Source organism: Hemiscyllium ocellatum, chromosome 7, assembly GCF_020745735.1.
Source record: "Hemiscyllium ocellatum isolate sHemOce1 chromosome 7, sHemOce1.pat.X.cur, whole genome shotgun sequence".
Taxonomy (NCBI): domain Eukaryota; kingdom Metazoa; phylum Chordata; class Chondrichthyes; order Orectolobiformes; family Hemiscylliidae; genus Hemiscyllium; species Hemiscyllium ocellatum.
The window spans coordinates 96,006,936-96,034,718 of record NC_083407.1 but is presented as its reverse complement, the minus strand read 5'-3'; the positions used below and the strand labels follow the sequence as shown (position 1 = coordinate 96,034,718).

Here is a 27,783-nt window from a genome sequence, read left to right as displayed (position 1 = left end):
GATGATACAAAACTTGAGGAGGGCAGTATAGAACTTAAAAAAGACATTGACAAATTGGTGGTGAGTGGATGCGTGGCAGATAAAACAAAAACCATGAAGAGTTAGTACTAAATGAAAGATACTATTCTAAAGGGGTAAGTCATTAAAGATGATAGGAAAGTACAGAAACCTGTTAATGAGGCATTTAGTATTCTGAGCTTCATTAATAGGGCATAGAGTACAACAATATGGAGTTTATGATAAACATATATAAGACATTGATTAGACCTCAGCTGGTACAATCTTAGGCGCCACACTACAGGATGAATGTGAATGCACTGAACAGAGTGCAGAACAGGTTTATGGGAATGGTTCCAGGGATGAGATAATTCAATCATGAGGGAAGATTGGATAAGTTAGAATCGTTTGTCTTGGAAAGAAGGTGATGGGAAGATTTGATAGAAGTTTTAAAAATCATGAAGCATCTGGAAAGAGTAGACAGAGAGAAACTCGTAAAAGAATCAAGAACTGGAAAGTACAGTTTTGAAGCATTCTGCAAGAGAAGCAAAATAAGTTAAGAACTTTTCTTCCCCCAGTGTGAGCGGTCAGGGTCTGGAAGTGTGATGGAAGCAGATTCAAATGAGGTATTCAAGATCGCATTAGATACTTAAAAATAATGTACAGCCTACAGGGAAATGGCAGAAGTTTAGTACAAAGTTAAAATGCTCAGAGAGCTGGTGCAGACGCAAATTGCACCACAAAAATTATGTGATTCTGATTAAAAGAAAAATAAATTCAAATTGAAATAGTAACATTTTGAAAGTACACAAAAATTTCTTCTCTTTGGTCTTGGGAAAAGAAAACAAGCAATAAAACCAAATTAATTCTGATAAAAAGAAAACTGAAAATGAACATATCTATTTGGATTTTTGAAATTGCTGTCCATATCATAGTGAAGAACTAGGTTTGCAAGTACCGGAAAATACAATATCTTTCCATTCTGGATACCAAAACTATTGTCTACTACTTCATTACACCCAGCATGGCATTTCAAGAAGTTCAGCAATCTCAGCTAATCAGTAAAATTCATCAAAGTCAGAAAAGCTAGGAATATAGACATTGAAAATCACAGTGCCTGTCAGGACCAAACACAAGTTCAAGTCAGGTCACGTGCAATAAAGCTTCCCTCTGTTCTGCCCTATATTTAAAAGCCATTACTGTTAAAAGCTTTGTAGAAATTTTGATATCATCGGTCACTTCAATGAGAGATCAATAACTGTTAATTTGCTTTTGGTGGAAACAATGTTGCCCAAGACACCATTTTGCAGCCAAGAATTTTGATTCTTTTATATCCAGTGGAACCTCTGAAACAGCCAGCAAATTTACATCCACAAGAAGACTGAGTGTTCAGTTTCAATTTCAGGACACCATTTCATACAGCATACCAAGGTAACACTTCAATTTTGACCAAATCTAACAATGTAGAACCAAAGTGTGGTGACATAGATGAAATATCACACTGAGAAACTCACAGGAACTACAACATGTGATACTAACAACTCTCAGAAACAGTAGATACCTGATCAGTCGGAGCTGGGTTCAAACCTAGCACCTTAAGCAAAGAAGCAATGTTTCAATCATCTGTGTAACTCATTGTCCAATTTCCTTGTTTCGTTGAACTGAATAATGTCAGATTCAGGGAAAAAGAACAATGCATTGAAACACATGTTCGTACACAAATAGGATGTATTTTAGTTAGGAACAAAACCCAACAAAATTTGGTCATATGCACCAAAGCGAGAATTACTAAACAAAAGAAAAATCAAGTCTAAAATTTCTTTTTCTCTTCTTGACTCCTTCCAAGTATTAACGCTGGAACAAACAAGCAGACAAGCAACCTGTTCTTTGGCCTTTGCCACAGATGTTAAGCCAGTTGCTCATGGCTATATTAGAGTGACTTGGGGTGTCTCAACCTTATATTTCAAATAAACAAGCTGAGGCTCTTATAATGATTCTTAGTTTATGAATGTTCATTACATACAGAGAAAATTCATTGGAATTTCAGTGGCATTATTATGTTCCATTACATGGTCTATTAAATAATAGGCAAAGAAATTTCCTGCAAACATTCTGTCTTCTACTCCAATCTTTACATTGTGCAATTTCAAAGGCACAGAAATCAAGTTCCCTTTTATTATTAATATACATATCACATACTCTTTTCATACTGTTCATTCCCTCGTTTTCCTGATAGTGTATTAGAAAAGTTGAATCATTCAACGCTATTTTATACATTTACCTACCAGTTATGAGTGGACTCTGTGGTGTAGATTGATCCAATAAGACCATATGCTGCAAGAGAGGTGTATGCCCGCTACTGCCATCTTTATCCAACGTGGCAATGTAATGTGGCAGATGAGTACCAGCAATAAATGGAGTGTTCAATGGGAGTCCTTGCATGCCCACTCTTTCACCTTCTGCTTGCCCAGAGGCTCCCTGGATGCAAATACAAAACACTTTGAACAATTTCATATCTGTTTTGTGTGAATAATCACACAAAACATTTTAATAGCAATAATCATAAATATCATTATATTTCACAGTTGGAATTTCTTCTGTATCCAATTTACAGCTGATCCAATTGCAGAATAATCCCATCTGAACTGTGGTAGAATTGTAAGAGTCCAATCTGAAATGTTTGCTAGTGTCATTAGCCAGGATTGAGTGCATTACTGGACTCCACTTCTTTCTCAGTGCCAATGTCTGGATCACTTCACCAAAAATTGAGAAACAGATGAATACAGATGGAGGTAGCAAAGTCTACTGAATCAGAAAATTTTCTTGTACACACTTAACAAATTCCTCTGTATCTAAACCCTTAACACTATGGCAGTCCCAGTCTATGTTTTAAAGTTAAAATCCCTTACCATAATCACCCTATTATTCTTACAGATAGCTGAGATCTCCTTACAGGTGTGTTTCTCAATCTCCCTCTGACTTCTAGGGGGTCTATAATACAATCCCAAATCATCCCTTTCTTATTTCTCCGGTTCCATCTAAATAACTTCCCTGGATGTATTTCTGGGAATATCCTCCCTCAGTACAGCTGTAATGCTATCCCTTATCAAAAATGCTACTCCCCCTCCTCTCTTGCCTCCATTCCTATTCTTCCTGTAGCATTTGTATCCTGGAACATTAAGCTGCCAGTCCTGCCCATCCCTGAGCCATGTTTCTGTAATTGCTATGATAGACCAGTCTCATATTCCTAACCATGCCCTGAGTTCATCTGCCTTCCCTGTTAGGTCCCTTGGATTGAAATAAATGCACAGTTTAATTTATTCGTCCTACCTTGTCCCTGCCTGCCCTGACTGTTTGACTAGCTTCTGTTCTCAACAGATTGATCTCTTTCCTCACTATCTCCCTGGGTTCCATCCACCCACCCAGCGTCCACCAACCTTACTAGTTTAAATCCTCCCAAGCAGCTCTAGCAAATCTTATCATCACTGGGTAAAAATACCATGACTAGGACAATTGTTGGAAGAGTATTATTACATAAACTGTAGCAGTTTAAGGAGAATGTTAATCACTTCATGATAACAAATGAGGCCTTGCCAGCTTTGTCCACAATCCAAGATTTCTTTTTACAACTATTTTGTTTCCCTTCAGGCAGATTAATGAATTGGGCAAATCAGTATTGCATAATGTACAAGGGATCACTGCTAATTTTTCACTCTGCAATTAGTATAAAGGTGGAGTGCTCAGACAAAAGCAATTACAACTTGAACAACTTCCTCCCTTGAATTGCACAAAACTTAAATCAATTTCAAGATTGGGCATCAGAATATATGGTTGTGTCTTGGGTTCTATTCAGCATTGACAGTATATTGAAAATTCATAAGTAAGGCCAACTCATAAATTTTCCCAAGATAGCACTCTCTGATTTTCTATTCAATAGTCATATTATCTGTTTTTAGACTACTACTAAAATGAATGCCTGCAAGATTGGGAGGGGTGGAGTAGTACTGCTTTACAATCCAGCTCAACCTTTACCTGGGGCCTCAAATAACTTAACCAAGATCAGGAATTTGCTACTTCGTGAATCATAGGTGTGAACCAGTGCTTCAAAACTGAGAACTAATGGACATTGAAATATTCAGAAAACCATCCTAAATTGCCACTTCACCATATCCATTTACACAACGGAAGTGGGGTGAGGAACAACTAAGGCAATGCCTACAGTTCTCTCAGCTAAAGAATGGTGAATTGTTTAACACAATTGCAAGGATCTGCTCACCGTTCCTTAACCACCAGTGAACTTTCCACCAGAACAGCTAATGAATGATAAAGAAATAAATGATATGGAATGCAGCCACTAGCAGATTTAATCAATGTCGACTAGATATTTCCACTATAATTTGTCATATACAGTACATGAGCAATATTAGGTGGTTCAGTACTTACACTGGAGGGACCAGTAGCTGGCAGACCTAGAGTTATGTTGGGCAAAGATGGTGAAGTATACAGAGGCAATTGGGTCACTGAACCATCTCGAGTAACCAGTTTGTGAGGCATCGTGGACTGAAACAGGAAAGGGATGACATAAGAATATCAACAATAAAAAGCATTTCATCAAATTGCTATTCAGTTGACATTTATTGAATTTTCCATGACTTTATAAAACTAAAATTTTAGAATCAGCTCACCAAAAGAACAGCAAGAGACTCGGATTATCACTAAAGTTTCCATTTGACAGTAAACTATTGAGGTTTTATTGCATTTACAAGAATACAGATTAGATTTAGTGTTGCTGATAATTGTTTGTTAAACCATGTGGCAATGTTAGTCATAGATTCCAAAAACCAAAGTGAAATCTACTTGCTGTTACCCCATCAATTGCATCTTTTGCTTCTAAAGCTAATTCTAAATATATAAAAAAAAGTGCAGTTAAAAAAAAATGCTTTTCCAAGCTCATTATGTAAAAACATTAGAAAAGGTGGGATCACAGAGCTAATGAGGACACTGTGTATTCAAACAAAATGCTTTAATAAGTATTTTGCTTCCATATTTACAAAGGTGAAAGTGGAGCAAGATGGACAACTTCAGAACAATGTCAAAAGGATTTTTGGAGATAAATATTCTTAAAAAAACTATCTTTATAAAGTTGAGGAGGCTAAATATAGGCAGGTATCAAGTCCCAGAAGATATGCACATCAGACTAGTAAAGGGATTGGGGAGCAATCAGCAGAAGTAAGTATCTTCAGAAACTAGAATTACATCAAAGTACTAGATGGTGGCAAATATTATACATTGTTCAATTAATGGGAAAGGGTGAGCCAGGAAAGGAATACTCATTTAGTTTCATTCAGGTTATGGATAAAAGCTCCATAACATTATGGAATCAAATTAACATTTTGAAAGGAAGGAGCAATTTGCGATCTGTAACATACATACCAAGTTCATCTGATTGAACTGTCTGTGACATCAAATTGTATAGATAAAGAGATTGCAACTGAAGCTGCACACATAAACTTTCAGAAAACATTGCCAAGGTACAAAAATAAATACATGGTACATCATATTAAAAGGTATACAATCATGAGTAGAGACTGCAAGGGAACACGATGCAAACAGTAATGATAAATGGATGGAGGAGTAAAGATTTATGGGCACACAGATCTTCAAAATTGGCAGTACAAGTAGAAAAGATCATAAAAAGACAAATCTAATTCTGGATTTTTGCACATGGGACATTGAAACCAAATGACAGGAATTTGTTGTTCAATTTCTACAGTACAGTGGACAATATATCTTGATGTAATAAAGATTCACGGCCAGGAATGAGAAGTGGCTTTATAAAAAGGAATTTCTCCCCTAGTAAGGAACTGAAAAAGTAAAGTGAGATCAAAGACACTTTAAAATTGCAACACTTTAAGAGGTTAAATATAGAAAGATTATTTCAGCTAATATTAAATCAGCAACACAGAGGCATAAATATAATATTATTAGAGGAAGTCTGATGGGTGTTCAAAAATTTTGCCCTCTCCAGCAAGGGCCATTAGAATATGGAACATTCCACTAGAAGGAGGATATTGAGGTAGGGATTAAAAGTACTTCTTACAAGGAAACTGGGTACTTATTTAAAACCAAGACCATTAAATAATACTGTGATGGGCAGAGCAATGAGCTTAGAATAAATTGTTGCAATGAAATGTAAGCAACGGCACCAAGGTCATGACCTGAATCATCTCCCTGTTTTTGTCATCTCTGACTGTAAAGTGATTCACCTGGATGTAAGGACATCTCCCATTATTATAGATATCCTCTCTCTCAGTTTCTACATTCTTCTGCAAACCTCTCTCCAAAACTGAGCTTAGGGCTTCAGCAGCTACAGGCATGACATCACATGGTAAAATAATCAAGATCACAGAAGCTGCAGGGTAGAACAGGATGGCTGTAGAGCTAGAAGAGATTATAAAGATAGGAATACAGAGTTCTTAAGATGGATTTGAGGATAAGGATGAGAAATGAGAGAGAGAAGCTTTGTTTAACTGGGAACTAATGTCGATTGGCAGGTCAGAAGGTATGGTAAATACCTGACAAGAAGTGGGGTTAGGAGAAATGGAGTAAGTAGCACTGTGTGTGTGCATGCATGTATATGAGCCTGTGTGTGTACATATGTCTCATTCCTTACTACTTGAAAGGGGGAGAAAAATGTTCTTCATAAAATGTTGAATGAGCCAAAACAAAAAACAAAGTGGAATAGAGACAGATCTGCTTGGAGATAGCATGAAGAAGTGCTGATAGAGAGAGCGAGAGGTCAAATGCGTTCATGTAGTGGCATGTGGCACTGAATGTTGTCTGAGGAGTGTTGTACATCACAGAGCTACTTGGATGATCCTGAATGGAGTTAAAAAAAAAACAAAGCGTGAAACTTGAATTCAAACACGTGGTAAATCTATGTACTGAAGGCAATGAGATGTGGCTATGAAAGTGAGTTTTGGCAAATATCTTGTCCAATACTAGGAGGGAAAATAAAAAGCAATGATGGTGAACAAGAAGAAAATTTCAAATAAAAATTCTGCCAGGGTGCCAAAGAACGTCTTCAAGGTGGGCATAACTGGAAAAGATGTGACAGTGAATTAAACACTAAACTAAAACAAAGAACTGCAGATGCTGGAGATTTGAAACAAGAACAGACAGAGCTGGAGAAACTCAGCAGGTCTAGAAGCATCTGTAGATAGAAAAATAGAGTTAACATTTCAAGTCCAGTGACCTTCCCTTGTCAATGTTTGCAGGTACCATTCCCTCTGGGATACCCTGGTCCACAAGTCCACACCAACATCTTCCTATAATCCCATAGCACCTTCCCAAGCAATTGTAGAAAGTGTAATACTTGCCTGTTTACCTACCCCCTTCTCACTATCCAAGATCCAAAATACACCTTCCAGGATAAGCAGCGATTTACCCGCACTTCAATTAATCTAGTCTACGAGACAGTATTTGTTGTCACAATATAGTTTCCTCCAAATTGAAAAATAAACACATTGCTTTGTTGAACAAATTGATTGCTTGTTGGAACACCTCCACTTCATAAAAATGGCCCTGAGCTTCCACTTGCCTGTCATTTCAACACACCACTATGTTCCCATGCCAACATTTCTGTTTTTCAGGCCTGCTGCAGTTCTCAAGCAAAGCTCAATATAAGCTACAGCAACAACATAGCATCTTCTGACTAGGTACCTTACCAGCAGATTCAACACTGAGTTTAACAATTTCAGAAAGTGAACATCCTCCTCCAATTCATTACCAACCCCATTACTTCCAGGTCCTGTTGCAGCCAGCACAACCAACCCATTTTCCACTATTCATATTCCCTGTTAAGACAAATTCAGCATTCATCTCTCTCCTGGTTTATCATCAGCAATCTCTCCCTCTTTATCATCAGCATAAATATCACCATTTGGCAGTTGCTTTCAGTTCTGATGAAGGGTCACTAGATTCAAAATGTTACCTCTATTCTTCTCCCCAAAGATTCTGTCAAACCTGCTGTGCTTCTCCAGATCTTTCTGTTCTTATTTCAGACCTCTAGCATTCACAATACTTTGTTTGTCTTTGTTTTATTTAGTCCTTAGTGGTGGGGAATTTATTAGAACGAATTCTGAGGAACAGGACATATCTACACGTGGACAGACAAGGATTAATCAGATCAAAACTGCTTGATTAGATCAAGATGTCCACGCTTGACAAATTTGATTGAATATTTTGAGAAAATAGCAAGCATTGTTGTTGAGGAAAATGCATTTGGCATCATTGACATGGACTTGAGCAAGCTTTTGATAAAGTCGTTCATGGCAGACAAGTCAAGAAAGTAAGAGACAATGGAATCCAAGGCAAAGTGATATCGTGGATCTAAAATTGGCTGAGAGGCAGGAAGTATAAGGTGAGGGTAAAGAAATGATTTGGAGGCGTCGGTGTTGGACTGGGGTGTACAAAGTTAAAAATCACACAACACCAGGTCATAGTCCAACAGGTTTATTTGGAAGTACTAGCTTTTGGAGCGCAGCTCCTTCATCAGGTTGACAACCACCTGGTGAAGGAACAGTGCTCTGAAAGCTAGTGCTTCAAATAAACCTGTCAGACTATAACCTGGTGTTGTGTGATTTTTAACAGGGGAAAGGAATGTTTGCACAACTGATGGTCTGTTTCCAATGTGGTTCTGCAGGGCTTGAGGCTGGGGCTCCTGCTGTTTCTGGTGTTCATGAGCGATTTCAACTTAAATGTACAGGATATGATCAGAAAGTACACTGACGACATGAAAATTGATAGGGCAGTAAATAAGCTGATAGCCCAAAACTTAAAGAGGATTTCAACAGCCTGGTCAGGCAAGCAGAACACTGAATTTAATTTGGAGAAGTGTGGGGCAAAATACTTGGGGAAGGATAACAAGGCAAGTGATTACATGATGAATAGTAGGAATGTAGAAAGCACGCCGGAAAGACAGGGTGGATAGGAAGACACTTTTTCCATTAGTAGAGGAGCCAATAATAGGGTATAGAGGGGTACAGATTTCAGGTAAGTAGAAGAAAGCTAGGAGGAGAATTGAGAAGAATTGTTGTTCAGTTAAAGGATGTTGGAAGTCTAAAGGTGGTTGAGTCAGAAACTGTAAGCGATGTTTAGATAAACATTTGCTTTGCCAATAGCCTGGAGGAATATGGGCCAAAAGGCGGAAAATGGGATTATTGCAGCCAGATCTTTGTTGACGGGTATGGACCCAATAGACCAAATGGCCTTTCACTGTGCTGTCAATGTCTATGAATATTCGTGGGTCATATGAGTTTTTCATGACAAGCCTGTATTAATGATCTTGGTAATCTCACATAAACTGTGGACAAAAAAAAATGTTGAAGCAGAATTGAATTTCTTTTAAATGCACATTTGTGGGAGCGACATTTGCCATAAAAAGATTACCTCGGTTGGCATGTTGGTTGCCGATCCTGCAATCCCATTTTCTGTAGTGATGTTGTTGGAGCTATTATTGGGGGAGCTTGGGCCAGATCCAGGGGCACTGTTACAAGCTGAATCTAAACAAACAAGAAAAATAGAACAAATTCTCAAGCTACTTCTGCTAAGTCATAAGTTAATACCAGTAATAATCATTTACTGCTGATTACAATGTTACGAATTAGCCACACCAGCTAAACCTGATCCCCATGAGGCAGAAACAGAATATGTTATAATAGGGAATGAGAAAGCGACAGAGACAATGAACAAATATTGTTCGTCTTCACTGGAAGACTCAAATTTCACATTAGAAATAGACTCCAACATAATGTCTAATAAGAGTGATAAAATTAAGAAAATGAACACCAGCAGAAAAGCAATAGAGAAACTTAAGGGACTGAAGTCCAACAAATCCATTGCTGGGTTTTTAAAGACACACACGTTGCTGTGCAGTCCACTCACAGGGTGTCCCTTTAAGATGATGCATATGTGCAGCCATGCACTATAATTTTTTTTAAAGAGCTGCACTTGTAAACAAATAGACCACATGCCCAAAATAAATTAGACCAGACTTTTGCAGCTACATTTTAAGTAAAACTTTCTCTGTTCAGAGAAATGGATTACTTCTTTAGTATTACACTTTCCTTCCATCTTTCTGCATAGTCTATTTGGTGAAAATATGACCAAGAGCTTATAAAATGAAAACTTATTCCACTATGGCTACTGCAATATTTTAAGGTTTTAAGGATTAGTGCTAACACAGTTTCTCCATTGTGGGAGAATGTAGAACAAAGAGTCTGAGTTTAAAAACAACGATCCTTCCATTGAAGACTAAGATGAGGATGAATTTTCTCTCCCAAAGATTTTAGGCTTTGGAATTCTCTTCCCTAGAGAGCAGGGTCATCAAATATGCTGTATCCAAGGCTGGGTTTGACAGAAGTTTGATCTAGTGATACTGGGGAATTGTAAAGTCTTCCCAACAGGAGGCAGTTCCTCCCCCTGATTTAAACTGGGAGCTCAGCCCCTTTTCATACTTTTCAAAACAAAATGTGTAGCAATGATGAATGAGTTTTCAAAGTCTGCGCAAGGACTGAATGTCCCACTCTCAGACACCGTTTTGTAAAATCACAGTGTAAGAGGATGTGGAACATTTCTAAGAACTGCAGAGTAATACTTCTGTTTTAGTCAAGGGCTGGGGGCAAATTTGAAATGTTAAGGTAAAACTGCTGTTTGAAGTCAGTCTATCTCTCAGTGTTGTCTCTGAACATTACAGCTGAGAGAGAGAGAGAGAGAGAGAGAGCGCGCGCAAAAGAGAGAGCCAGAGAGAAAAAGGTTCATGGATGGAGAGAGATGTGTGTTCAGTTTAACAGGAAGCTTGTTTTAGTCTCTGGGAGATCAGTGCAGGCTCTGAGACTGAGCTCAATGTTTTGAAGGTGTAGAAACCGCAGGCTGTGATTCTGCAACCTGATATTCAGGCAGAGATTAATCCCTTAGTCAAGGAATACCATGTGGGACCTGACTGCGCATCATTTCAGAGGCACTCTCAGCATTACAGCAGGCACTGAAACTGCAAAAAATGAATGATTTCTTCATCCCACAGCCTCTGCCTGCTGGCCATCGCTCTCAGTGTGGAACTGGTTTGTGAAAAGCCTCATTCTCCCCAAAGTCTTTACTGTGGTAGGGGGGGGGGGGGGGGGAGAAACAGAGTGGGGTGAAATTTGACAGTTCAGGGAAACTTTCTGCAGAAATTTCAAACCATTCAGTTGAAGATCTGAAGGTTCCATGGATACAAAAGTGGCTTGACAGTAGGAGAAAGGACTGTTTTTCAGACTGAAGGCCTGTGACTAGCATTGCTCCACAAGGATCCACTTTTGTTTGCCTGTATATAAATGATTTGAATGAGAATTTAGGAGGCATGGTTAGGAAGTTTGCAGACACACCAAAATTGGTGGTATAAATGGACAGTGAAGAAGGTTATCTAAGAAAGGGATCTTGATCAATTGGGCCAATGGGGTAACGAGTGGCAGCTGGTTAATGGTAGGGTCTGGGTAGTATTGTTGAACAGAGAGATCTATGGGTTCAGGTACATAGTTCTTTGAAAGTTGCATCACAGGTAGACACTTGCCTTCATTGCTCAGACCATTGAGTATAGGAGTTGGGCTGTCATGTTGAGGTTGTACAGGACGTCGGTAAGGCCACTTTTGGAGTACTGTGTACAGTTCTTGTCGCCCTGTTATAGGAAGGATATTATTAAATTGGAGAGGGTACAGAAAAGATTTATCAGGATGTTGCCAGGATTGGATGGTTTGAATTATAAGGATAGACTGGGAGTTTTTCCACTGCAGCACAGAAGGTTGAGGGGTGACCTTAGAGGTTTATAACATCATGAGGGGCATAGATATGGTAAAGGGCAAAGGTCGTTTCCCTAGGCTACATACGTTCAAAACCAGGGGACATATTTTTAAGGTGCAAGGAGTAAACGAGTTTTGAGAAGATTTGTAGCTCAGGTTGAGGTTCTGGATGTAGGTTTGCTTGCTGCACTAGAAGGTTTGTTTTCAGACATTTCCTCACCATACTAGGTAACATCTTCAGTGAGCCTCCAGATGAAGCACTGGTGGTGCAACCAGCTTTCTATTTGGATGTTAGGTTTCCTTGGGTTGATGTCATTTCCTGTGATGTCATTTCCTGTTCTTTTTCTCGCTGGGGGGGGGGGGGTTAAATAGAATCCAGGTCTATGTGTTTGTTGATAGAAACTTCTATCAACAAAAACATTGATCCCATTTACCATCCTCTGATAAAAAGGAATGGCAATGACATCACCTCAGGAAATGACATCACCAACCCAAGGAAACCCAAACACAAATAGAAAGAGGGCTACACCACCAGTGCTTCATTCTGAGGCTCACTGAAAATGTTACCTAGTATGACGATGAAACATCTGAAAACAAAACTTTTAGCTCAGCAAGCAAACCGATGTCCTGAGAGGAGTAAAATTTAAAAGTGACCTAATTGGCAACATTTTCAAACAATACATGGTTTGTACATGGAATAAGCTGCCAGAGAAAGTGGTAGACGCATGTACAATTACAACATTCAAAAGACAATTGGATAATTACATGAAATCAAATTTAGAGGGATATGGACCAAATGCAGGCAACTGGGACTAGTTTAGTTTGGGAAACTTCGTTGGCATGGACACATTGAACCAAAAGGTCTGTTTCCAGGTTGTATGAGTCTATGAGTTAAACGCTATAGGAAGCAGGCAGGTACCTGGGGTTGGAACCACAATCAAATCAGCCATGATCTGACTGAATACGCAGCACACTATAGGAGTCAAATGACTTAGTCTTATTCCTATTTCTTATGATCTTAGGAGAGAAAACTGTCATCAGTAAAAATAAATCATTTTGAGAATGGCAAGGTGCCCCATGAATTCTTTGTTCTTCACACAATGTTGATTGAGAGTATTCTGTCATCAAACAAATAGAACATATACATTACACTTGATTTTCCTTAGTTATGGAAGGCAACACATTACAGTGTCTCAAAATGAACTCTTTTAAAATAAAAAATTTTGAACGACTGGTGAACAAACACAGACCACCTTTAGGAAGCTAGTGCCCCATGAAGTAAATGGGATCTGGGCTTGAAATGGAAAGTTAATTCCAGTTCCCAGCCAGAGTTGAATGCCGATCCATTGATGTGCCAGGAGGTTCCCCTATTATTTGCTTCAGCTAAGGTCCCTATTGAGTGAATGGAGCAGAAATACAGTGCAGATCTTTAGGTATCTGAAGAAGGAATATTCTCACAATACGTTTAAACATCTGTGATGGTAAGAAACAACCAACCTCTGAATAGCTAACAAATCAAATCATGATTATTGAAAGCACCCTTAAGATGATGGTTTATTTCTGAAAAGAATGCTGAATATGACATTACATAAATATTACAAATGAAAAGAAAATCAAACTCAGCAACATCAGGCAAAACAAATATTGACACAAGGTAAAACGCTGACTCCCAATATGTTCCAAAACCTGCTTGATACCTGACCAGGTAAAGAACAGAAGAACCTCAATTTATCAGAACAACATGGGAGGGAAGTATTTTGTTATTGAATGTTTGGATAATCAAATGCCAGATAACACAGTTTAGTCAAGCATCGGGACTTTGTGATCTTGTCCGGATAATCCGGAATTCGGAAAACTGACGTTCGGATAATCGAGGATCAGCTGTGGTCACTATTTAAAAAACATTTGGTTACTCCCAACTAAAGTCAAATGCCAAGTGGAACACAATTCCTTTTAATTTAGATATAAAATACATAGCTCTATGAATCAGAATTCTGGATACACAATCTGAAAAGTGAATGGAGTTGGAGCTTGAACGTTTTCTTCATTTTCAAATGAATGAATACAGTTTAAACAATGTCCGTGTCCACTGAATTGCAGATAGTAAATTGGCATGGACTGAGGAATTAGAAAATCGAAATATAATCAAAGTCGATATGGTTTTGGGAAAAACTTACTTGACAAATTTGTTAGCATTTATTGAGAATGTAACATGCAAGGGAGGTTAAAAAGACCAATTGATGTAATTACTTGAATTTTCAGCACAATTATTTGGATTTACAATTAAAAAGAAAGCTCACGATTTTGGGGAGATTACTGTCATGTTAGGATATGTTGATGATTAAAAGAAAGCAAAACAGATTTTAAGGAGATATGAAGAGTCTTCAAAGGGTCAAAGATGGTTTAAGTAAGTTGGAAAGAATTTGGCAAATGGAGTACATGTGAAAAGGTGAGACTGACTGCTTTGGCAGGAAGAATAAACAAAAAGAATATTATTTAGATGGAGAGATTTCAGAATGGTGTGGCACAGGAACACCCGGGTGTCATTGCATGTCTTATCTGAACTTAAATGACATAGCCAACTCAATTTATTAAAACTATTTTGAAAGAGTACAGTTTGTGCTTAATAGCTCCATCCAAGTCTTGAATATTAATGAAGAGGATACTGAACAAAACTGATGGATGATCCATCTTTCTCCATTACAACTTCCATCATAGAGTCATAGAGATGTACAGCATGGAAACAGACCCTTCAGTCCAACCTGTCCATGCTGACCAGATATCCCAATCCAATCTAGTCCCACTTGCCAGCACCCAGCCCATATTCTTCCAAACCCCTCCTATCATACACCCATCCAAATGCCTCTTAAATGTTGCAATTGTACCAGCCTCCACCACTTCTCTGACAGCTCATTCCATACACGTACCACTCTGTGTGAAAACGTTGCCCGTGAGGTCTCTTTTATATCTTTCCCCTCTCACCCTAAACCTATGCCCTCTAGTTCTGGACTCCCCGACCCCAGGGAAAAGACTTTGCCTATTTATCCTATCCATGTCCCTCATAATTTTGTAAACCTCAATACGGTCACCCCTCAGCCTCCGACCTCCAGAGAAAACAGCCCAAGCCTGTTCAGCCTCTCCCTATACCTCAAATCCTCCAACCTGGCAACAACTTTGTAAATCTTTTCTGAACCCTTTCAAGTTTCACAACATCTTTCTGATAGGAAGGAGACCAGAACTGCCCGCAATATTCCAACAGTGGCCTAACCAATGTCCTGTATAGCCGCAACATGACCTCCCAACTCCTGTCTCAATACTCTGACCAATAAAGGAAAGCATTCCAAACACCTTCTTCACTATCCTATCTACCTGTGACTCCACTTTCAAGGAGCTATGAATCTGCACTCCAAGGTCTCTTTTTTCAGCAACACTCCCTAGGACCTTACCATTAAGTGTATAAGTCCTGCTAAGTTTGGCTTTCCCAAAATGCAGCACCTCGCATTTATCTGAATTAAACTCCATCTGCCACTTCTTAGCTCATTGGCCCATCTGGTCCAGATCCTGTTGTAATCTGAGGTAACCCTCTTTGCTGTCCACTACATCTCCAATTTTGGTGTCATCTGCAAATTATTAACTGTCCCTCTTATGCTCACAACCAAATCATTTATGTAAATGACAAAAAGTAGAGGACCCAGCACCAATCCCTGTGACCTCCACTGGTCACATGCCTTTAGTCTGAAAAACAACCCTCCACTACCACCCTCTGTCTTCTACCTTTGAGCCAGTTCTGTATCCAAATGGCTAGTTCTCCATGTATTCCATGAGATCTAACTTTGCTAATCAGTCTCCCATGGGGAACTTTGTCAAACGCCTTACTGAAGTCCATATAGATCACATCTACTACTCTGCCCTCATCAATCTTCTTTGTTACTTAATCAAAAAACTCAATCAAGTTTGTGAGACTTGATTTCCCAAGCACAAAGCCATGCTGACTATACCTAATCATTCCTTGCCTTTCCAAATACATATACATTCTGTCCCTCAGGATTCCCTCCAACAACCTGCCCACAACGGAGGTCAGGCTCACCAGCCTATAGTTCCCTGGCTTGTCTTTACTGCCCTTTTTAAACAATGGCACCACGTTTGCCAACCTCCAGTCTTCTGGCACCTCACCTGTGACTACTGATGATACAAATATCTCACCAAGAGGCCCAGCTATCACTTCTCTAGCTTCCCACAGAGTTCTCGGGTACACCTGATCAGGTCCTGGGGATTTATTCACCTTTAACCGTTTCAAGAAATCCAGGACTTCCTCTTCGGTAATCTGGACATTTCACAAGATGTCACCATCTATTTCCCCACAGTTTATCTTTCATATCCTTTTCCACAGTAAATACTGATACAAAATATTCATTTAATATCTCCCCCATTTTCTGCGGATCCACACAAAGGCCACCTTGCTGATCTTTGAGGGGCCCTGTTCTCTCCCTAGTTACCCTTTTGTCTTTAATATATTTGTAAAAACTCTTTGGATTCTGTTGTGGTTCTGTTCACCGAGCTGGGAATTTGTGTTGCAGATGTTTTGTCCCCTGTCTAGGTGACATCCTCAGTGCTTGGGAGCCTCCTGTGATCTTTCCTCCAGTGGTTTGAATCTGCCGCTTCCGGTTGTCAGTTCCAGCTGTCCGCTGCAGTGGTCGGTATATTGGGTCCAGGTCGATGTGCTTATTGATTGAGTCTGTGGATGAGTGCCATGCCTCTAGGAATTCCCTGGCTGTTCTCTGTTTGGCTTGTCCTATAATAGTAGTGTTGTCCCAGTCGAATTCATGTTGCTTGTCATCTGCGTGTAGCTACTAAGGATAGCTGGTCATGTCGTTTTGTGGGTAGTTGGTGTTCATGGACGCGGATCGTTAGCTGTCTTCCTGTTTGTCCGATGTAGTGTTTTGTGCAGTCCTTGCATGAGATTTTGTGCACTACATTGGTTTTGCTCATGCTGGGTATCGGGTCCTTCGTTCTGGTGAGTTGTTATCTGAGAGTGGCTGTTGGTTTGTGTTGACTAGCCACACTACCATACAACAGGAGCATTTCCGAACTGACAGCCAGACTACTGTGACCACTAGGACTCATAACAGTGCACAAACCAACAGCCATTCCCAGACAACTCACCAGAACGAAGGACCCAATACCCAGCATGAGCAAAACCAATGTAGTGTACAAAATCCCATGCAAGGACTGCACAGAACACTACATAGGACAAACAGGAAGACAGCTAACAATCCGCATCCATGAACACCAACTAGCCACGAAGCGACATGACCAGCAATCCTTAGTAGCCACACACGCAGATGACAAGCAACATGAATTCGACTGGGACAACACTACTATTATAGGACAAACCAAACAGAGAACAGCCAGGGAATTCCTAGAGGCATGGCACTCATCCACAGATTCAATCAATAAGCACATCGACCTGGACCCAATATACTGACCACTGCAGCGGACAGCTGGAACCGACAACCGGAAGCGGCAGATACAAATCACTATAAATGCCGGAGGAAAGATCACAGAAGCACTTCACAGGAGGCTCCCAAGCACTGAGGATGTCACCTAGACAGGGAACAAAACGTCTGCAACACAAATTCCCAGCTCGGTGAACAGATCCACAACAACGAGCACCCAAGCTACAAATCTTCGCACAAACTTTGGATTCTCCTTAATTCTATCTGCTAAAGCTATCTCATGTCCCCTTTTTGCCCTCCTGATTTCTCTCTTAAGTATACTCCTTTTTCCTTTATACTCTTCTAAGGATTCACTCAGTCTATCCTGTCTATATCTGATATATGCTTCCTTCTTTTTCTTAGCCAAACCCTCAATTTCTTTAGTCATCCAGCATTCCCTATACCTACCAGACTTTCCTTTCACCCTGACAGGAATATACTTTCTCTGGACTCTTGTTATCTCATTTCTGAAGGTTTCCCATTTTCCAGCCGTCCCTTTACCTGCGAACATCTGCCTCCAATCAGCTTTCGGAAATTCTTGCCTCTTACCATCAAAATTGGCCTTTCTCCAATTTAGAACTTCAACTTTTAGATCTGGTCTATCCTTTTCCATCACTATTTTAAAACAAATAGAATCATCTTTTTCTATTAGTACTATAATAATAATCTTCTTCAGACTATTTTCATTTTACTCATTCTAAGTTCCAAATACTCAATTCTTTCACTCATTCCAAAACCTACATCTTCAATACAGAAACGATAATGTTCCAGGGCAATTAAGGATGGACAATAAATGCTGGATCAGTCAATGAATGTATTTTAACTCATTTTTACCACAATTCCAAGGCCTTGACTCCATCCTGGCTTTTCACCAGACAATCCCTACTTTCTGATTTGAGCTATTTAAAAAAATATTTCTTCTGCAGCCAATCTTTTGGTGATGCCCTTCTGTGCAGGACTTCACTTTGGTTACTTCTATAGAAAAAAGAAAGAGGAATATGGCTTTCACGGACAGTATCTCATGCTTTTCCACCAAATGAGACAGCATTCTACTTGGTGTAAAGCAGTGATGTTCTAATCTATTACTGTAATGCACACTAGTACCAGAGTATTATGATTTTTTGAGGGCAACTTTGTGGAATGGAAGTTGGTAGAGAAACAAAGGCCAAATGGTGAGTTGTCTCTTTCCTTTCCAGATCCTGGAGCAAAGTTTCCTTTGGTCTGAAAGGTCATCAGCTTTGTTTTGTGAAGCATTGAGTGAATTGGGTACCATATATGGCAGCCTATAGTCATCTGGTATGATTCTCATAATGTTTGATGCTTCTAAAAATAGACGAGGCCACCTTTGACTTGCTTTCAGAGTCTTTTCTATAGGAAAGGGAAATACATGAATCTCTCATTGAAGGACTATAGAAAAGCTTCACACTCTTGGCAATGCGTATCTGCATAACATAAAAAAAATCTCCTAAATTCTAAACTCCATGCCACGGGCATTCAACAAAAACCAAAGAAGTTAAACTTTCTCGGGGTATTCATTATTCAGAACTTCAGCACATGTGGCAGTGGCGTTGAGAATGTGCAGCTGAGGTCTCCTGGACAGCGAGGTCAGCAGAGGATTTATCAAAGACGTTGAACTCTTAACTTTATTCCTTTATTTTTCTATTATATATTAAGAAGGACTTTCATATTGACCATTACCTTTTTTTTGTATTTTTCTACTTATTCCTTAAGGTAAGGCTCAAATTTTTAAAACCTTATTTCTTTTATTACTTTGTACCTACGTTTTGTTTTACCTTTGTACTGAAGATGGCACTGTGTGGGGTGACATTATATACTTTTCACATTAATCCTGTACTTCTGTACTGGAATACACATGACAATAAAACCTAAATCACATGTTCGAATAGTTTATTTTCCTATAGATTCTATCCAATGCATCCATTCATTCCATTCTGTATAATTAATCTTTCTTGTGGGAAAAGATGCATATTGCTCTTTCCTCCCAAATAAAAACCTTTTTGGAGTTTTATCACTATCCCACATTTACAGAAAAAAGGAAAAATTAACTTGATTGCATTTGAACTTTAATTAATTTGATATATTTTAAATCAGAACTCGGTCTCTCTATTCTTCCACACACTGCAAACAATCTACAAATCATATGGTGAAACAGCACAATTACTTTTTGATTTAAAGTACACAAGGGACAAATTTCTCTTATTCTAGCAATCCTACTTCAGAAATGTGAAACTAGAAGTACAGAAACCGACAGAATATGCAGATAAGTTGCATAAATTATACCTGCTTGGAATTGTGGTGATTGTAACGAGGTCAGCCAGCTGGACTTCATAAAATACAAGTTCCCTGAGTAGGGCTGTCAATCCGGTCCAATCAGGGAGCCCTGGCTGACATAAAAGGGTGAATGTCAGGGATTTTGAACCCTGAATGCCTGATTCAATGCGAGGTAGTGCTATTATCAAAAACGATACGTCTGTGAATAAAGGGTGATTGGTGATGAGATGCCAGCCTTTGAAGAGGCATTTCAGTGGTGACGAGAGTAAAGCACAATCCTGAAGAAACTCTTTCACCAGCAGTTGTTTTGAAGTTAGTGTAAGCATTTTTTTTTAAACCTCTGGGCAGCTTGATTCAGTCAACCCTGCCATTGAGGACTGGAAAGAATGTGTTTTTTTCAGGCAAATGATATGTGGCAGATGAAAAAAAGAGAGTAATGCTCCTGATAGCCTGTGAAACTGCAGTTTTCTTTGTCATTAGGAGCCTAATGTTTCCCGAGATATCACTAAAATCTTTCAAGAACAGACTGACATAGTTAAGGAATATTATGACCGTAAGCTTCCTTTAATTCTGAGAAACTATCACTTTTACTTGGCAATTTGAGAACAAGGGGAACCCTTGGGGTTTTTGACTATGTTAAGATAACTGGCAAGAACATGTGAATTTAGTTTAACCCTTAATGAGATTCTTTGAGACTGTGTCTAGTATGTAGGATTAATGATATGACTATGCAAAAACACCTACTGGGTGAAACTCAACTAGACTTCAAATGTGCTACAATTGGCTTTATCATTGGAAATTGCTGTAAGTTGACACCCCCGCCAGTCCTCCTAAGCTTGGGGAACTCCACTTGAGTGCAGGCAATTCAAATCCTGATGACGGGCTTATCGGATGCTGCCTGACCTGCAGCACTACACTCTTGACTTTGAATTCCAGCATCTGCAGTCCTCACTCCTCCCTGCATCTGGTTTGGAACAGATAAATTGCTTAGCAACATCAACATTAGAAACAATCAAGGTAAACATCTGGTTAAGTGGCCATTTGGTTTAAATGGAGTTTGATACTGGTATAGTCTTACCAGCGATCGCAGAACCAGTTTGTAATAAAATTCATTTTGGACTGCAACCCCGAAATTCTGTGTAAAACCTCAACTAGGCTGAGAACCTATACCTGGGAACCTCTGCAGATTAAGGGTACAAACTCTGTACTGGTTAAATTACCAGTGATTGTAGTAGAAGGTTCGGGCCCAAGTTTGAAAGGATGAAATTTGTTGGAAGAGATTCACTTGGATTCGCTCAACATTTCTCAATTACAGAATGGTTACCTGAGTGAAGTCCTAATTAAATAGTCAGTACTTTTCTGGGAAGGTCTAGAGACGATCAGAAGATCCAAAGCAACTTCGCATGTTGACCAAGAAGCAATGCTGCGATTCTACAAGGGCCGTCCAGTGTTTTTTGCCTTATGGGCAAAAGTAAACGCAAAACTTAGAAGACTGGAAAGTGAAGTAATCGTCAAACTACCCTAATTCGCGGAAGGAGCAGCATTGGCCATATTGATTTTGAAGTCCGGTGGGTCAGTTCGCCTTTGTGGGAATTTTAATCAAACAGTAAACTGCTTTTCACAGCTGGTTACATACAAATCCTCTATCCGATGCAATGGGTATGTAAAGCTAGCAGGAGGTTTGTCCTTCATAAAACTTGGCATGAGCCTTGTTTACTTGCAACTGGATTTAGACCAAGATTCTCTGAAATACGCTACAATTAAGACGCATAAGCGGCTGTCTCAATATACAAGACTGCCAGTTGACTTATTGTCAGCCTGTTTAATTTGTTAGGGGATGATGGAGAACATCTTGCCATTTACCTAGATAACATTCTGATAGCAGGGAAAGCTAATAAGGAACACTCAGAACTTGAATATAGTCCTAAGGCATTTCTTAGAGACATGCATATGCTTAAGAAGTGGAAATGTGTGCTCCAGGTCCCCCAAGTGACTTAATTGGGCTATAGAGTCAATAAGACTGCATTACTTCTGTTGGACGACAGTGTGGGTGATCAAAGGTGCCCTGGCCCCCATGTCTGTACTGGAACTGAGGCCATTTCTAGGTCTAGTAAATTATTATGGCAAGTTCATAATATGGCATCCATCTTGGCACCATTACATTAACTTCTACAAAAGGGTCTTAGCTTTAGCAGAAGTCAAGAAACAACTATCTCCTCTAAGGTGTTGGAGCACTATGATCCAAAGCTAGATCTGGTTATTGACATGCAATGCCTCCTCGGATTGCATCAGGGTGATATTAGATCATAGATGGCCCACTGAAGAGAAATGCCTAATAGTTTATTCATCCCTCCAGGACTTCGGTTAATGCAGAGCATAAATACGCCCAAATAGATAAAAAAGGGTTGATGGTCATATTTGGAATCAGAAAGTTCCATGCATACCTTTATGGGCGAAAACTTGTGATAATCATGGCCACAAACACCTACTTGGTCAGCTTTAAAAGGTCAAATCAGTGCCTCCCCTAGTTTCGGGCCCCAGTCAGCAGTGGACTTTAATATTGAAGTGCTTATAATCACAATGAGAAACTATCTGGTAGGCCAAGTAGCAAATACAGATGCATTAAGTCACTTTCCATTAGCAGATATACCACCTGTAGTATCCCCAGTGGAAGAGTCGGTCATGACTTTGAATTTTCTGGACATGCTACCAGTCACAGCCAGCAACATCAGACTCTGGACACGGAAGGATGTAGTCCTTACCAAACTGAAACAATTGGTATTAATGGGGGAAACCAAAGGGCATCGTAGCTAGAATTAAAACCTCTTTGGACCTGGAGGGACCAGTTCATTTAAAAGGAGGGCATAGTGTTAGGGAGAACGAGAGTGATTGTTCTGAGCCAAGGTTGCCATCAAGAATTGGCTGAAGACAGAGCACTTCACGGGTATCCAAAATGATGATGTTTGCAAGAGTTATGTCTGGTGGCCACACCTTGGACGCAGACATAGTCGGTGTGGGACAGTGCCCAAACTGTCAACAAGGTCAAAATTTACCATCAGCAGCTTCCCCAAATCCGTGTGAATGGCCAGGTAAATATTGGACTCGGTTACATGTCGACAATGGAGGTCCTTTCATGGGATCAATGCTTATAGTCATTGCAGATACGTAGTCAAAGTAGTAGGATGTACAGTCGATTCATCAAGCACTGGTGCGATGATAGAAAAATTGCACACATCTTCTGCGACACAGTCACGAAGGTATTGGTCACAGATAGTGGGCCTTTGTTTACCAGCAGGGACTTTAGCCAAAGTTGAATGAGATTCAACATAATAGAACAGTTCTATATCACCTACCATCAATGGCCTGGCAGAAAGAGCAGTCCAGACTTTGAAGGCTAGACTGAAGAAACAGCCTATAGCCTCAAGAGATAACAAACATTCATAGTTCTTGTTTGATTCTATGACTATCCCACATGCAACTATAGGGATGGCACTGTCAAAATTGCTAATGGGGAGTGAAATCGCAGCAGGAACTCCAATGCCATACCCAAGACTCCACCAAGCGGAACGGACAATTTGGTGCAAGAATCATGGAAGTGGCCTCTTTTGGTTGAATAGCAAGATCAAGACCAGTGACATCTAAAGTTCATGTAGCTGCGACTGCCCTGAAAGAAGGACCTCTTGAAAGCTGCAAATTTGCAGACTGTGAGTGCAAAATCTGCCCTGCCTCTCTGAGCCATCAGAAATACTTCAGGAATCTGCTGATTCATCCTCTCCATCTAACATTGTTGAATCCTCTGAATCAGAGATGGACATGATGGAAGTACCCGAGAACTCGGTGGGAAACTAGAAAAGTGATTGCTGGGCCTCTTGCTGAGATATTTGTATCTTCGATAGTCACAGGTGAGGTGCCGGAAGACTGGAGGTTGGCAAACTTGGTACCACTGTTTAAAAAGGGTGGTAAGGACAAGGCAGGGAACTATAGACCAGTGAGTCTGACCTCGGTGATGGGCAAGTTGTTGGAGGGAATCCTGAGGGACATGTATTTGGAAAGGCAAGGATTGATTCGGGATAGTCAACATGGCTTTGTGCATGGGAAATCATGTCTCGCAAAATTAATGAAGTTTTTTGAAGTACTAACAAAGAAGATTGATGAGGGCAGAGCAGTAGATGTGATGTATATGGACTTCAATAAGGCGTTCGACAAGGTTCCCCATGGGAGACTGATTAGCAAGGTTAGATCTCATGGAATACAGGGAGAACTAGCCATTTGGGTACAGAACTGGCTCAAAGGTAGAAGACAGAGGGTGGTAGGTTATTTTTCAGACTGGAGGCCTGTGACCAGTGGAGTGCCACAAGGACTGGTGCTGGGCCCTCTACTTTTTGTCATTTACATAAATGATTTGGATGCGAGCATAAGAGGTACAGTTAGTAAGTTTGCAGATGACACCAAAATTGGAGGTGTAGTGGACAGCAAAGAGGGTAAACTCAGATTACATCAGAATCTGGGCCAATGGGTTGAGAAGTCGTAGATGGAGTTTAATTCAGATAAATGTGAGGTGCTGCATTTTGGGAAAGCAAATCATAGCAGGATATATACACTTAATGGTAAAGTCCTGGGGAGTGTTGCTGAACAAAGAGACCTTGGAGTGCAGGTTCATTGCTCCTTGAAAGTGGAATTGCAGGTAGATAGGATAGTGAAGGCAGCGTTTGGTATGCTTTCCTTTATTGATCAGAGTATTGAGTACAGGAGTTGGGACGTCACGTTGCGGCTGTACAGGACATTGGTTAGGCCACTGTTGGAATATTGTGTGCAATTCTGGTCTCCTTCCTTTTGGAGAGATGTTGTGAAACATGAAAGAGTTCAGAAAAGATTTACAAGGATGTTGCCAGGGTTGGAGGATCTGAGCTACAGGGAGAGGCTGAACAGGCTGGGGCTGTTTTCCTTGGAGCGTCAGAGGCTGAGGGGTGACCTTATAGAGGTTTACAAAATTATGAGGGGCATGGATAGGATTAATAGACAAAGTCTTTTCCCTGGGTTTGGGGAGTCCAGAACTAGAAGGCATTGGTTTAGGGTGAGAGGGGAAAGATATAAAAGAGACCTAAGAGGCAACCTTTTCATGCAGAGGGTGGTACGTGTATGGAATGAGCTGCCAGAGGATGTGATGGAGGCTTGTTCAATTACAATATTTAAGAGGCATTTGGATGGGTATATGAATAGGAATGGTTTAGAGGGATATAGGCCGGGTGCTGGCATATGGGACTAGATCGGATTGGGATATCTGGTCAGCATGGATGGGTTGGACTGAAGGGTCTGTTTCCATGCTGTACATCTCTATGACTCTATGTAGCTACCTTGCCACCTCTGCCTCTGGAAGAAGAGAATGAAAGTCTACTAAGGTGCTCCTAACGCAAGAGGCGAGCACCCGGTCATTACACACCTCCCGTGTCTGATTCTGAGTTGAAGGAATCTGACCTCAGTGTTAAAACGTCCCAGGAGGCCCTTGAAGGAATTGGACTGTCCTGTGTCTGTGGACGCAGAGGCAGAGGATTGTAGTATTGCAGCAAGGTTAACCAGCTCAAAATATCAGGTTCCTGATTAGACCAGAATAATAGGTCCAATCAGGGAGACCTGGCTGACAAAAGTGTGAATGTCAGGGTTACTGAACCCCTGAATGCCTGACTCTGAGGCAATGCTATTCTCAAAGGCTACGTATTTGTGAATAAAGGGTGATTTGTGATGGGATGTCAGCCTCTGAAAAGTTATTTCAATAACTCTTCTGGCAAGGTGTACTCTCCTAGTTGGAAATGTTCCTTACTTTACAAGATGCAAATTAGCTACTTTGCAATCATATATCAGAATGGTCAAAATGGTGTTGCACACATGAAATATATAGTCATATGCATGGTCCTCTTAAATGTACAGAAGACTATGTGAAATCCGATTACGATCTTAATATCCTTCTTGTATAAATCAAATGTACAGAGGGTGTCCTAGAAATCACTTGTCAATGTGAATCACATTTATGAAGTACTCTTTGAATTCATACAGATAGCAAAATAGTATTGTCGAAAATGGTAGCAATTCAAAATTATCTGATGCCAATTAGTAGGGTCAATTTGTTCACATCTTATGGTACTTTGTAGGTAATTGACTGTCCTCACATCAGCACTTAATGCTCTCGAAGTTAACTTGGTGGTTATTTGGAACAGTTATTAAGGAGCATATAGAGCGAGTGCACCCATTCTCACCTAGAGTGCATTATTCCAAGGAAGAAATTTCAAATAACCTTCAATCAATATCAACAAAAAGAGCTAAACAGATTTACAGATTCTTTCTTGAGCATGAACGCAGCTCTGCTCTTAGCTTTAAGAAGTATGAAACTCACATGAGGTGGTCCAAGTACTTATTTTTTGCACTTAAATGTACTTCCATTTCTTGAAACCTAGATGGCACTACGCCTCCTTCTGTACTTTTGCAGATAATGAGTGAAACAAAATCATCTTACTGATAAGATTGCTGATAACTGAATGCATTTACACCTTTTTATTGACATATAAATTTATAAGCAACAGTTTTATAAATGTAACTATCAAACAAATAGAGTTAGTTATTATTAGTGGTACAATTGATATGTAGTCAGAGGCTCAGGTTACAGTTGATTATATGACGTTAAAATAAAACAAAGAACTGTGAATGCTGGAAATCTGAAAAAAAAACAAATTGCTGGAGAAACTCAGCAGGTCTGGCAGCATCTGTAGAGAGAAAACAGTTCACATTTTGAGTCTAGTGACACTGTTAATGATGGGTTATTTTAACAGATGCCACAGATAGGAAAACTTCCTCTGCTAAGAACCTACCTCGAACTGCATGAGCAACATTTCATTTTAGAGTTGTCAGGAAACTTACATGCATTAGATGTGGACATTTTTGGGAACCTAAATAATATGGCAAGGCTCACTGTATGAAACACACCCAGCATTGACAAAGATCACCTAAGGATCAAAGAGCTGGACCACCATGCCTGTGCCAGCTCTGCAAATGAGCATCTGAGCGCCATTCTCCTGTCTTCTCTGCCTATCCCTGAACATTGTTTTGTTTCAAATAATCATCATATCCATTTTGAATACCTTGAACTTTTCTCTACAACACTTTTTGACAATGCATTCCAGAGCCTAACCACTCATGAGGATAAATTTCACACATCACGTTTGGGTCTTAATTATTTTAAACCTGTGTTCTCTTGTACTCATCATTTCATGAGTGAGAACAATTTCTCCCCATTTATTCTGTCTAGATTTATTATGACTTTGAATACCTCTGTCAGATCTCTTCTCAATCTTCAGTTCCACACGGAAAACAATTCCAATCCTCGAACAACCAATGTTCACAACTGAAATTCCTCATCCCCAAAATAATTTTCATAATCCTATTTCAAACTTTCTCCTATGCTTTCAGACCCTTTCAAAAATGTGGCATCTGAACGTCTTACAATCGTTCCAGCTGAGGCTAAACTAGCATCATATCCAAGTTCAACATAACCTCTTTGCTATCATACTTTGTGCCCCAATTAATAAAGCCTAGAATCTGCACACTTTACTAAATGCTCCCTCAGCCTTTCTTGCCACTTTTTAAATGATTTATGCTTCTTCAGTTCCTTCACCTATTTTAGTATTTATTTTCTACTGTTTTTCTACTGTTTTTCCATGTTCTTCCTACTAAAACGTAATACGCCACACTTCTCCGAATGGTCCAGAATTATTATTTACAGATGTTTCCTCACCACTGAAATCTAACTGACTGATTTGTAGTTGCTTAGATTATTCTTTATACTCTTTTTGGAATAAAGGTAATGTCTGCAATTCTAATTCCCTTATACCACCCCAAAAATAATTGCCTGTACCTCCACAATGTTCACTCTCCCTTCCCTCAGCATTCTTAGATGCTTGGCGAAAGTGAGGACCGCAGGTGCTCGAGATCAGAGTCAAGATTAGAGTGGTGCTGGAAAGGCACAGCAAGTCAAACATCATCTGAGGAGCAGGAAAATCGATGTTTCGGGAAGGAGCCCTTCCTGATGAAGGGCTCCTGTCTGAAACATCGATTTTCCTGCTCCTTGGATGCTTCCTCTCCTGCTGTGCTTTTCCAGCACCACTCTAATCCTAAGA

General features: G+C 39.9%; 1 protein-coding gene across 13 annotated transcripts in view; it reads right to left on the bottom strand.

Moving 5' to 3' along the window:
• hdac4 (histone deacetylase 4) overlaps window positions 1-27,783 on the bottom strand; it is a 494,585-nt gene that overhangs the window by 125,354 nt on the left and 341,448 nt on the right. For 10 of the 13 annotated variants that reach the window (XM_060827518.1, XM_060827517.1, XM_060827519.1 and 7 more), the window contains 4 exons: window positions 11,606-11,710; window positions 9,448-9,560; window positions 4,441-4,557; window positions 2,283-2,475 (listed from right to left, as the gene is read on the bottom strand). In XM_060827518.1, the coding sequence (XP_060683501.1) occupies window positions 2,283-2,475; window positions 4,441-4,557; window positions 9,448-9,560; window positions 11,606-11,710 (528 nt within the window). The remainder of the gene's footprint in view (window positions 1-2,282; window positions 2,476-4,440; window positions 4,558-9,447; window positions 9,561-11,605; window positions 11,711-27,783) is intronic. The other 3 variants (XM_060827525.1, XM_060827526.1, XM_060827528.1) reach the window with 1 other exon arrangement.